Below are 12,854 nucleotides of genomic sequence, written 5' to 3'. Positions count from 1 at the left end.
GATTAACCAGAAAATAGTCACTCATTTCCAGGTCTAACTTACAGCTCGAAAAGGAGCCAAAGCCCCTCAGTAGCTTCATAATCTCGTCCATAGAGGAGACTGGGTCAGTAACATATAAGAGCAGGTCACCATCATTTAGAGACACCCTATGCTTCCTTCCCGTGCGACTTATCCCCTTCCATCTCCACGAAGACCTCAGTGCTATAGCCAGAGGTTTTATCGCCAGGGGGAACAGGAGCAACGGCAATGGGAACCCCTGTCCTGTACTCCTGCTCAATGGAAAATATCCCGAGCTCGGCACATTAGTGTGTACATTAACCGTGGGGGCTTTATGCAAAAGCTGCACCCACAGGATAAACCTCTGCCTGGGACCAAATCTTACAAGCACCTCAAAAATGTTTAGCCACTCCACCCTGCCGAATGCCTTCTCCGCATCCATAGATATAATCACCTCTGTCTCAGGGACTGGAGAAGGGGAATGGACAACATTCAGAACCTTCCGTACATTAACCAACAGTTGCCGCCGCTTCACAAATCCTGTCTGGTCCACTGCAATTATACCTGGGACACATGACTCGAATCGCAGAGCTCACACCTTAGCCAATAAGTTGGCATTCACATTCAGCAACAAGATGAGCCTGTATGCACCACACTCTGTGAGGAAGATGGAGGCCTACAAAGTGTGTCAGGCCGGGAACCCCGAGCTAAAGCGGTGTTAAACATATCTACCATCAATGGCATCAGCCAAAGACCCTCCCAAGTTGTCCGCCAACCCCGCCTTCAGAAAGACACAAAGAAAATCCTTGATCAACCATCGGCCAGCTAACCCCTCCCCTCATCCCCTCTTGCTCCCACCCAAATCCACAAACTGGGACCAAACCTACGGCGCCCCCCCCCCCCCCCCCCAACCCAAACACAGAGCACGACAAGCCTGGTCCACAAACCTCTGATAAAACTCAACGGGATACCCATCAGGGCCCGAAGCCTTACCCGTTTGCATCAGGCCAATCACCCTCTGTATCTCCTCCAAGCCTCACCGGGCCTCCCTACTCTCCGCCTCTACCATTGGGAAGGGCAATCCATCCAAGAACTCCGCCATGTCTGATGCCCTCTCCAGGGGCACGACCTGTAAAGACCCCTATGGAAAACTGCAAACGCCACATTGACTTGGTGCAGTCATCAAGCTGCCGCCTGATCTGTACAGTCGCCCAGGGAGCCGCCTGCGTCCTCAGCTGATGCACCAGTAGATGGTCTGCCTTCTCCCCATGCCCATATACTGTACCCCTCAGGCACGCAGCTGGCACACTGCCTCCCCCGTGGAGACCAGGTCAAACTGCATTTGCAGCTGCAACCTAGTTGCTAACTCCAGAGTAGGGTCCTCCGAGTAGAGCTGAGGAATTATATTCCTCAATGGCCAAAGACATACACTCACAGGACCCCTTCTTCGCTCGTTGTGCTACATCTAACCTTCATGGTGCCCATTGGATGGGATCCGTCTCCAGTCCAGGTCCACAAAATGTGGAGCACGGTCAGAGATTACTATCATTGAATATTCCGCCCTTTCGACCCCCGGAAGCAGCGATTCACCCGACAAGAAATAATCTATCTTGGAATAGACCTCAGGCACATGTGCAAAAAAAATGAAAACTTCTTATCGTACAAGTGTAAAATTTTCCACAGGTCTATCTCCCCATCGGCTCCATGAAGGCCGGAAGAACCTTCACCATCCACGAGAGAGCCAGAGACTTAGGCCTAGAACGATGCATTTTGGGTTCCAGCACACAATTCAAGTCCAATCCCAACACCAGCTGGTGTGTATCGATATCAGGGACAGAGGCCAGCAGACTCCTATAAACACTGCATCATCCCAGTTGGCGTCATATACATTTACCATGACTACCGAGGTGCCTGCCAGAGACCCACTAACCACCACATACCTACCATTAGGATCCACCACAATCTTGGTGATCGACAGGGGCACCCGCTTACTAAACACAATTGCTGCCCCTCGGACTCTTCCATCGAAGTCCGAGTGAAACACATGCCCCAACCCACCCCCTCCGGAGTCTCGTCTAATTCCTCACTCACAAATGGGTCTCCAGCAGAAACACCACATCAGCATTCAAGTTCTTTCATTGAGATAAAACTCTCATCCTCTTCACTGAGCCACCCAATCCCCTTATGTTCCAGGTGACCGACTGAATTGCGCCCCCCCCCCCCCCCCCCCCGCTTCTGGAATCAGCCATTTCCACCATCAGGGACAACTAAATCAATCTTCAGGAGGTACCAGTCAAAGACTCTCCCAAGGTGGCCACCAACCCCACCTTCAGAAAGACACAAAGAAGTCCTAGGTCAACCATTGGCCAGCTAACCCCTCCCCTCATCCCCTCTTGCTCCCATCTAAATCCACAAACTAGAACCAAACCAAACCTACGCTCCCCCCCCCCCCCCCCAACCCAATCACATAGCACGACAAGCCTGGCCAATCAGGTTTAACAGATGCAATTCCTCCCCCCTCCTTCAGCCCCATTTGCCAGCATTGTACACTGCAGCAAGGCAGCCCCCCACCAGGACAAAGAAAAAGACGACAACATTGCCCCGCCCGAGGATAAACTATTCCTCATAGCCCAGTCCCAAGAAACAAATGCCATACATCATAGAAAATAACCCCCCATCGTCCCCACAAACAGAAAACAAACTTTATCAAAGGAATATCAACAACTATACACAGGATATCGCCACCAAATTCCCTTCTTGTAGAGGGCGGCCTTCACCTTGTTAAAGGCCATCCCCTTCCTCGCCAGCTCTGCTCCCAAGCCTTGATGGATCCTTACGAGGTTTCCTTCCCACTTTGTATCCTGGTCTTTCTTGGCCCACTTCAGGACTTTCTCCTTATCCCGAAACCTGTGAAACCGGACAATAATCGCAGGAGGCAGCTCATTCTAGGTGACTATACCACCAAAACTATAGCCTGAACTCCTCCTCCCTCAGGTCTGTCGTTCCTTGTGCTAAGTGTCAAATTGAATTTCCATAGTACACAACGCAAGCCTAACAATGTGTTTTTTGTGGTTTTTAGCAGCTGGTTCTCCTGGTCGTGTTTGAGGATGTCCACCATCAGATGGGGTCTTTTTCTTGCAGGTATCTATCACATAGGGGATGACGTGCTCAGACCATAAAGCTATGGGGATGGTTTCTCTGCGCCAAAATCACGTTTGGCACGGGGGCGGAGAATCGATCTTTACGCGGAAATCGTAGCCGGCGCCGCTTTTGCGATTCACCGGTCACCGGAGTATCGCTCGCGCGCAGATTGCACGACGTGGCTGGGGGGGGGGGCCATTGACAGAGACCCCCCCCCCAGCAATTCTCTGGGCAAAACTGGCCGAGTTGCCGACGGTGTGCTTCTAACCACGTATGGCCCATCAAGAACCTTGGGTGGCAGCTGCGGACTCAGTCTGCGGCCGCCCTGGTGGGGTGCGGGGCGATCGAGCACCGGGAGGGGTGGGGTGGCTCATGGGCGGCCGGGGCAGCGATCGGGTGGCTTGGATCCGCAGGCGCGCGCCATCTCGGGTAGTTTACCTTTTCGATGTCGGGCCGCCAGCTGAGTCCGCCATTGCTTTCGGCGCGGCCACTCCAGGCCGCTGCCGTGCTCTTGTGCGGACTCCTGACCGGAAGTGCGGGGGCCCGTATCCGCAGCCAGAGCTGCAAGAAGGACTCCGTATTTGGCTAAAGAGCCAATGAGACTGAACGGCTCCTCTTGTTCATTGGCAGATTCTTGCAGGCAGATGTGGTAACAGATTGTTTATGTGCAACATCTGCGTGTTTATTTTAGGATTCCTGCTTACATGTTCACTTGGTGAATCTTCTGAAAGTCACTTGGAATGGAAAGAGATCATTTTGCAGCCTTCTTCCAACATCACCCTGAACTGCTCCGGGGATTGTCACATTGAGTGGACCTACGACGAAGGCGGCGACGTCCAGCCTGATGGCCGTTTTCTGCACATTTACAATGCGACCACTAAGCATAACAGAGAGTACAACTGCTCCTGTAATAAAACAGAGATAACAAGCTTCTACATCTTTGTACCAGGTCAGTTAAATTGGCCCAGTTGGACCGATAAAATCCTCTTAATCTTCAGGAGTGAAATAACAATGCCATTTTTCACACAAACAGTGGTGGAAATAACAGGGATCGAGGAACAGAAGGAGGCCAGTCAGACCCTCAAGCCTGCCTGCTATTCCATTGGATCAGGGTTGCTCTGTATCTTTTTTTCAATCTTTATATTCTCCTCGTTTTCAACATTTTCATCAAATAAACAACAAAAGAAAAAACAAACAAACAAAAACAAATATAACAACAATCCCCAAAACAAAAACAGCCCCCCCCTCAATATACAGACCAAAACATCCCCCCGTAATATAGACCAAAACATCCACCCGTAATATACAGACCAAAACATCCCCCCGTAATATAGACCAAAACATCCACCCGTACATTCCAGGTTAAAAAAAAATTAACCGTCAATCAGTAAACAGTGTAATGAAGAACAATAACCCCAAACGCACCCCCTTTCCCTCCCCATGTTCGATGGTAACCAATTCTCGAAAGTGCAGAATAAGCAGTTCCCATGAATTGTAGAGCCCTTCCTTCATCACCCTCAGTTCAAACTTCACCTTCTCGACAGTCAGGGGTGAGATTCTCCGACCCCCCCGCCGGGTCGGAGAATCGCCGGGGGCTGGCGTGAATCCCGCCCCCGCCGGTTGCCGAATTCTCCTGCACCGGAGTTTCGGCAGGGGCGGGAATCGCGCCGCGCCAGTTGGCGGGCCCCCCTCCCCCCCCCCCCACCCCCACCCCCACCCCCCCCCCCCCCGCGATTCTCCGGCCCGAATGGGCCGAAGTCCTGCTGATAGGATGCCTGTCCCGCCGGCGTGGATTAAACCACCTCTCTTACCGGCGGGACAAGGCGGCCCGGACGGGCTCCGGGGTCCTGGGGCGATCTGGCCCCGGGGGGGGGGTGCCCCCCACGGTGGTCTGGCCCACGATCAGGGCCCACCGATCCACGGGTGGGCCTGTGCAGTGGGGGCACTCTTTTCCTTCCGCCTTCGCCACAGTCTCCACCATGGCAGAGGCGGAAGAGACTCCCTCGCATGCGTCGCCCGGCAATGTCTTTTCCGCGCCAGCTGGCGGGGCACCAAAGGCCTTTTCCGCCAGCTGGCAGGGCAGAAATCAGTCCGGCGTGGGCCTAGCCCCTCAACGTTAGGGCTCGGCCCCCCAAGATGTGGCGGATTCCCCACCTTTGGGGTGGCGCGATGCCCGACTGATTTCCGCCGTTTTTGGCGCCGGTCGGCGGACATCGCGCCAATACCGGAGAATTTCGCCCCAGATATTCCAGCAGGTCCCCCCGCCATCAGCGAGGCGAAGGATAAAACATCTATCCCCGCACCCGCCTGCAGCCCGGGCTGGTCCGACACCCCAAAATGTACGACCCACACTCCATCGGGTCCTTATCTTTCTTTAACAGCAAGGAGATTTAGGCCTGCCCCAATGTTTGTGGTAGCGCCCCCTTTCCCTATCGCCTCCTCAACCATCCCCACCATCAGCAGCGTCCTTAAATTTCTTGTAATACCCCACTGGGAACCCGCCGGCAGCGACCAGGGATGAACGGCACCGCCGGGACTGTCATTTTTTTCGCCGGCCGGAGAATCGCCGCTCGCCGTTTGCAGCGATTCTACGAGCGACCCGGCACAATTCTCGCGGCGCTGGTTTCGGGGGGGGGGGTGGGAGAATCGCGTGCGGGTGTCGGGGCGGCATGGCGGGGGGGGTGAGGACACCGCCCACTGTGATTTGCCTTTCTTTGGCATTCACCCTTTCACACGTCGAGCGGCACCTGCCACAGTTTTACCCACTTATTTAATCTATCCATGTCCCTTCCCAATTTTCTGCTGCCATCTACACTTTGTCTTCTTGTCGTCCGTATGAACCACGAAACGCAGAAGGAGGCCATTTGGCCCATCTTGCCTGTGTCAGTCCTTTGAGAGAGCTGTCCAATTAGTCCGACACCATCACCCACACACTCCCTCCCCTCCCTCTACCTTGCACATCCCAAAATATGGATGATGGGAGTGAATTGCGATTTCTACGGCTGAATGAAAGGTTCTGGTGAATGTTGTGTGGTGATCTTTGTGTTGCTAAATTCAGGATGGTTGGCGTAGTGTTCACAAATACCACAAAATAGCTTTAACTTGAACATTTAACTTGAACATTTATTAACACTACGAATTCAACAGGATTCAACACCTACTCCTAAATAATACACAGTTGATAATTAACATATAATCTATACTCATCTACAACTAATCTCTACACTATAAAAAACTATGATCTTCTCTCACTCACACTATCTGTCCTTCAGTCTGTACTCTAGCTATTCCTTTGCTTCTCTCCCCCACAAGGCTTAGCATCAATGTCTTATATACTTGTAACTCTAGTTCCCTCTAGTGGCTGATCTAGACATTTCATTAACCCTTGCAGTTCGTACATAGAACATAAAGTGCAGAAGGAGGCCATCGGCCCATCGGGTCTGCACCGACCCACTTCAAACACTCACTTCCACCCTACCCCCGTAGCCCAATAACCCCTCCTAACCTTTTTTTTGACACTACGGGCAATTTAGAATGTCCAATCCACCTAACCTGCACGTCTTTGGCCTGTGGGAGGAAACCGGAGCACCTGGAGGAAACCCACGCACACACGGGGAGGATGTGCAGACTCCGCACAGACAGTGACCCAGCGGGGAATCGAACCTGGGACCCTGGTGCTGTGGAGCCACAGTGCTATCCACTTGTGCTACCGTGCTGCCCAGAAGGCATTTATGATACATTTATGATAACACCACAACTTCCTCAAGCTGAAACAATAACTCTGTCACTCTTTCCACAGGAGTTACCTGACGTGCTGAGTGTGTTCTTAGTATTTTCTGTTTCCATTTCGGATTTACAGTACCTGGGCTCTGATGGTTTATGTTTTAGCGATAGACTATTATTGGGTCCGGGTATTGAGGGGTACAAACCAAAGGTGGGCAGTTGGAGTAGAGATTTCAGTCGGCATTGGAATACTGTTCTGGGATGCAGACTATGAACAATTTGAGGCGAGGGGCGTCATTCTCCGACCCCCCAGCGGGTCGGAGAATGACCGTTGCCGCTGTGAATCCCGCCCCCGCCGGTTGCCGAAGTCTCCGGTACCGGATATTCGGCGGGTGCGGGAATCAGGCCGCGCCGGTTGGCGGGCCCCCCCGCTCGATTCTCCGACCCGGATGGGCCGAAGTCCCGCCGAGAAATTGCCTGTCCCGCCGGCGTAAATTAAAGTACCTATTTACCGGCGGGACAAGGCGGCGTGGGCGGGCTCCGGGGGGGGGCGCGGGGCGATCTGACCCCGGGGGTGCCCCCACGGTGGCCTGGCCCGCGATCTGGGCCCACCGATCCGCGGGCGGGCCTGTGCCGTGGGGGCACTCTTTCCCTTCCGCCTCCGCAACGGTCTTCACCATGGCGGAGGCGGAAGAGACTCCCTCCACTGCGCATGCACGGGAAACTGTCAGCGGTCGCTGACGCTCCCGCGCATGCGCCGCCCGGGGATGTCATTTCCGCGCCAGCTGGCGGGGCAACAAAGGCCGTTTCCACCAGCTGGCGGGGCGGAAATCCCTCCGGCGCCGGCCTAGCCCCTCAATGTTGGGGCTCGGCCCCCAAAGATGCGGAGCATTCCGCACCTTTGGGCCGGCGCGATGCCTGTCTGATTGGCGCCGTTTTGGGCGCCAGTCGGCGGACATCGCGCCGTTGGGGGAGAATTTCGCCCGAGATGTCTGATAAGTGATGAGGGCTTGGGTAACAGGTGAGTTTGAACCTGTGGTTCCCCAGTGGTTTTTATCACTTTATTCCTGATTCTGTTGTAGAATGATTGACAGTGATTGATTTCTGTAATATAATATAATCTTTATCGTCACAAATAGGCTTACATTAACACTGGCATGAAGTTACTGTGAAAAGCCCTGAATCGCCACATTCTGGCGCCTACACAGAGGGAGAATTCAGAACGTCCAAATTACCTAACAGCACGTCTTTCGGGACTTGTGGGAGGAAACCGTAGCACCCGGAGGAAACCCACGCAGACACGGGGAGAACGTGTAGACTCCGCACAGACAGTGACCCAAGCGGGAATCGAACCTGGCGCTGTGAAGCAACAGTGCTAACCACTGTGCTCTAATCCGTCACCAACTGTATTATTGTCGAATCATGTGACTATCAGGATGGCCTAACACAGGGGGAAGCACGGTGGCGCAGCGGTTAGCATTGCTGCCTCACGGTGCTGAGGACGCGGGTTCGAATCCCAGCTCTGGGTGACTGTCCGTGTGGAGTTTACACATTCTCCCCGTGTCTGCGTGGGTTTCACCTCAACAACCCAAAGATGAGCAGGCTAGGTGGATTGGACACGCTAAACTGCCCCTTAATTGGAAAAAATAATTGGGTACACTAAATTTATTTTTTAAAACAAAAACAACTTGTAGATCTTCATTGAGCAGTTCTAATGATCTCATTGAGTGCCAGCAGGGGCTAGGGGGGCTGAATGGCCTACTCCACTTCCTAAATTCTGACGGCTATCCAGCTATCTCTGGTAGAGATCACAGGATGGGGATTAGGATTAAGTTGATCTTTTCTCTACACCTTGCTATAACTGTAACATTATATTCTGCAGTCTCTCCTTCCTTCCCTATGTACGGTATGCATTGTTTGTACAGCATGGAAGAAACCATATTTTCACTGTATACTAATACATGTGACAATAATAAATAAAATCAAAAATCAAAAAGGAACAGAAAGCCAGGGTTGATTGACTTTTCTGTGCTCCCTTTCCCAATTCCAAACCCCATACAACTGATACGACAGCTAACAAATTGGGCACCAACTGTTTGAAGGGGATGGATGTCCAGGTTTAAAACCCTGAACGACTGCGCTTCAGATCAAACAGTGCCGCTAACCTGAAAACTTGTGTACAATCTTTGAGATCATTTGCTGAGCCCTGGAAGGAAAGCTGAATGGGAGAAATCGTGTTTCTTTTCCAGATCCCAAAGAATGGTTCCGGCCACAAAACTTGGACGATATGGTTATTCTCATGGTGGAAAGTTCAGGGGCTTCCACCATCCCATGCCTGGTGACCAATCCTGACCTCCAAGTCACATTGCTACACGAGGAGACCGGCACCATCTTGGACATACCATACAACAATAAACAAGGCTTTATCGGCAGGTTCAGGGATGGGACCTATTTGTGTCAAGCCACATTACATGGAGTGGAGAAAAAATCTGAACTGTACTTTGTGGAAACGCTTGGAGGTATTCTCTCCCTTGTCAAAGATTGCTTTTGTAATATCGCCCATCTCTGCCTCAGCCCACCCGACTCTGAAACCTCATCCATGGTCTTGTAACCTCCAAACTCGACTATTCCTGCCGGTCCTTCCACCTTCAACCCTCTGTGAACATGAACTGATCCCAACCCCTGCTGTCTGTGTCCTCTCTCGCGCCAAGCCCCATTCACCTATCACCCCCCTATGTCTGCTGATCTACACTGGCTTCAGTCGAGCAATGCCTCCCAGTTTACAATTCACATCCTTCCCAAAACCCTCCATGGACTCACCCCTCCCTATCTCTACTCCAGTCCTATCACCTTCTGAGATCTCCGAGTCCCTCCAATTCTAACCTCTTGCTCACCTCCAGTTTTACTCACACTGTTATTCGCCATCGTGCCTACAGCTGCCTAAACCCTGAGCTCAGGAATTTCCTCCCCGAACCTCTCTATCTCTCTCTCCCCTGCTTTAAGACATTCATAAAGACTATCTCACTGGCCAAGCTGTTGATCATCTGTCCTAATATTACTTTGTGTGGCCCACTGTCAAAGCTTGCCTGATAACACTCCAGTGAAGCTCCTGTAGTTGAAGATCTCAAGGTCATTATAATTTCCCCTTTGTGGCAGGTGGGGAACTCAATGTTAAACTTCACGCATCAAGAACCATGGTCAAACTGGGAGAGCCTATCAGTGTCACCTGTAGTGCAAACAATGAATTGATGGACTTCAAGTGGAGCTACCCGAGGATGGATGTGAGCGTTTAACTGACTTTGGCCAGGGATATAAACAGTACCATAATAGTTTAAAAGTCTTCAGAAAAATTGTTGAATTTTTATGCCCTAATGGCACGGATTGGTTGCATTCGGGATGTGAGCTGCTCCAATCAGACACTCCCAGGACAGATACAGCAGTGGGTCAGATACAGAGTAAAGCTCCCTCTACACTGTCCCCATCAAACACTCCCAGGACAGATACAGCACGGGGTTAGATACAGAGTAAAGCTCCCTCTACACTGTCCCCATCAAACACTCCCAGGACAGATACAGCAGTGGGTCAGATACAGAGTAAAGCTCCCTCTACACTGTCCCCATCAAACACTCCCAGGACAGGTACAGCACGGGGTTAGATACAGAGTAAAGCTCCCTCTACACTGTCCCCATCAAACACTCCCAGGACAGGTACAGCATGGGGTTAGATACAGAGTAAAGCTCCCTCTACACTATCCCCATCAAACACTCCCAGGACAGGTACAGCACGGGGTTAGATACAGAGTAAAGCTCCCTCTACACTGTCCCCATCAAACTCTCCCAGGACAGGTACAGCACGGGGTTAGATACAGAGTAAAGCTCCCTCTACACTATCCCCATCACATACTCCCAGGACAGGTACAGCACGGGCTTAGATATAGAGTAAAGCTCCCTCTACACTGTCCCCACCAAACACTCCCAAGACACGTACAGCACGAGGTTAGATACAGAGGAAAGCTCCCTCTCCAGTGTCCCCATTAAACACTCCCAAAGAGAGTTACTGCATGGGTTTAGATACAGTGTAAAACTCCCTCTACGATGTCCCCCATCAAACACTCCCAGGACAGGAACAGCACGGGGTTGAACACAGAGTAAAGCTGCCTCTACACTGTCCCCATCAAACACTCCCAGGATAGGCACAAAACGGGGTTAGATACAGAGTAAAGCTCCCTCTGCACTGTCCACATCAAACACTCGCAGGACTGGTACAGCACGGGGTTAGATGCAAAAGCTCCCTCTGCACTGTCCACATCAAACACTCAAACACTCCCAGGACAGGTACAGCACGGGGTTAGATACAGAGTAAAGCTCCCTCTACACTGTCCCCATCAAACACTCCCAGGACAGGTACAGCACAGGGTTAGATACAGAGTAAAGCTCCCTCTACACTGTCCCCATCAAGCACTCCCAGGACAGGTACAGCACGAGGTTAGATACAGAGTAAAGCTTCCTCTCCACTGTCCCCATCAAACACTCTCAAAGACAGGTACAGCATGGATTTAGATACAGTGTCAACGTGCTCTACGATGTCCCCATCAAACACTCTCAGGACAGGTACAGCACGAGGTTAGATACAGAGTAAAGCTCCCTCTACACGGTCCCCATCAAGCACCCCAAGACCAAGTACAGCAGGGCGTTAGATACAGAGTAAAGCTCCCTCTACACTGTCCCCGTCAAGCGCTCCCAGAACAAGTACAGCAGGGTTTAGATAGAGAGTAAAACCCCCTCTGCACTGTCCCCATCAAATACTCCCAGTGGCTGAATGGAAATTAAAGATCTACCTACACTATTCCATCAAACACCCCAAGGCAGATATATCAACCTGGGTAAAACTCACCTCTGACAGTGCAGCGCTCGCTCAGTACTGAGCCTCTGATAGTGCGGCACTCGCTCAGTACCGACCCTCTGACAGTGCAGCGCTCCCTCATCACCGACCCTCTCACAGTGCAGCACTCCCACAGTACTGACCCTCTGACAGCGCAGCGCTCCCTCATCACCGACCCTCTGACAGTGCAGCACTCCCTCAGTACTGACCCTCTGACAGTGCAGCATTCCCTCAGTACTGACCCTCTGACAGTGCAGCACTCCCTCAGTACTGACCCTCTGACAGTGCAGCACTCCCTCAGTACTGACCCTCTGACAGTGCAGCACTCCCTCAGTACTGACCCTCTGACAGTGCAGCACTCCCTCAGTACTGACCCTCTGACAGTGCAGCACTCCCTCAGTACTGACCCTCTGACAGTGCAGCACTCCCTCAGTACTGACCCTCTGACAGTGCGGCACTCCCTCAGTACTGACCTTCTGACAGTGCGGCACTCCCTCAGTACTGACCCTCTGACAGTGCAGCACTCCCTCAGTACTGACCCTCTGACCGTGCAGCACTCCCTCAGTAGTGGAGCCGCACAATATGTTTTTAACAGGAAACAGCTCCACTGGATTTTCTCTCCTGTAAATCTTGTTGCCTGGTAGAAGTTCTCAATAATAAAAATAAAAACTTATATCCTTTCTGTTCAGGGGGGCCAGGTAACTGTGTCGGACCGGGGTTATGAGGTAAACTCTACACTGTGCTTGGAAAGTGCCACACTGAAAGATTCCGGATGGTACAACTGCAGCGTGACTGGGTTCTATCCAGAAAATCAATTTGAAGAACAATCTCTGCAAATTACCGTTCTCAGTAAGTAACTTTTCATCAATGATTGTGGCCAACCTCACTCGTGTCCTTTCAAGTGTGCAGATCCAGAGATGATGTGGGTGGGAACCTCTGGATATCAGAAAGTGGGTTTGAACGACATTGACACTTGTTGAGTACAGCCGGGCTCAAGGGGTACTTGGTATTGGTAAACGGATGCAACATTTCCGATATTACAGCAATGACTACACTTCCAGAGTATTTCATTGTCTGTATCGAGTTTTGGGATGACCTCAGGCTGTGAGAGG

At 51.8% G+C, this 12,854-nt stretch overlaps 1 protein-coding gene across 3 annotated transcripts in view; it reads left to right on the top strand.

Annotated features, from left to right (window-relative positions):
• LOC140427151 (platelet-derived growth factor receptor beta-like) overlaps positions 1–12,854 on the top strand; it is a 162,469-nt gene that overhangs the window by 48,917 nt on the left and 100,698 nt on the right. Inside the window, exons 2-6 of one of the 3 annotated variants that reach the window (XM_072512700.1) lie at positions 3,077–3,138; positions 3,830–4,087; positions 9,111–9,380; positions 10,018–10,142; positions 12,432–12,591. In XM_072512700.1, coding sequence (XP_072368801.1) covers positions 3,105–3,138; positions 3,830–4,087; positions 9,111–9,380; positions 10,018–10,142; positions 12,432–12,591 — 847 coding nt within the window. In that variant the 5' untranslated portion in view covers positions 3,077–3,104. The remainder of the gene's footprint in view (positions 1–3,076; positions 3,139–3,829; positions 4,088–9,110; positions 9,381–10,017; positions 10,143–12,431; positions 12,592–12,854) is intronic. The other 2 variants (XM_072512701.1, XM_072512702.1) reach the window with 2 other exon arrangements.

The sequence above is a fragment of the Scyliorhinus torazame genome, chromosome 7, assembly GCF_047496885.1.
Source record: "Scyliorhinus torazame isolate Kashiwa2021f chromosome 7, sScyTor2.1, whole genome shotgun sequence".
NCBI lineage: Eukaryota > Metazoa > Chordata > Chondrichthyes > Carcharhiniformes > Scyliorhinidae > Scyliorhinus > Scyliorhinus torazame.
Note: the sequence above shows the minus strand (reverse complement) of the source record. Positions and strands in the feature narration are given on the sequence as shown.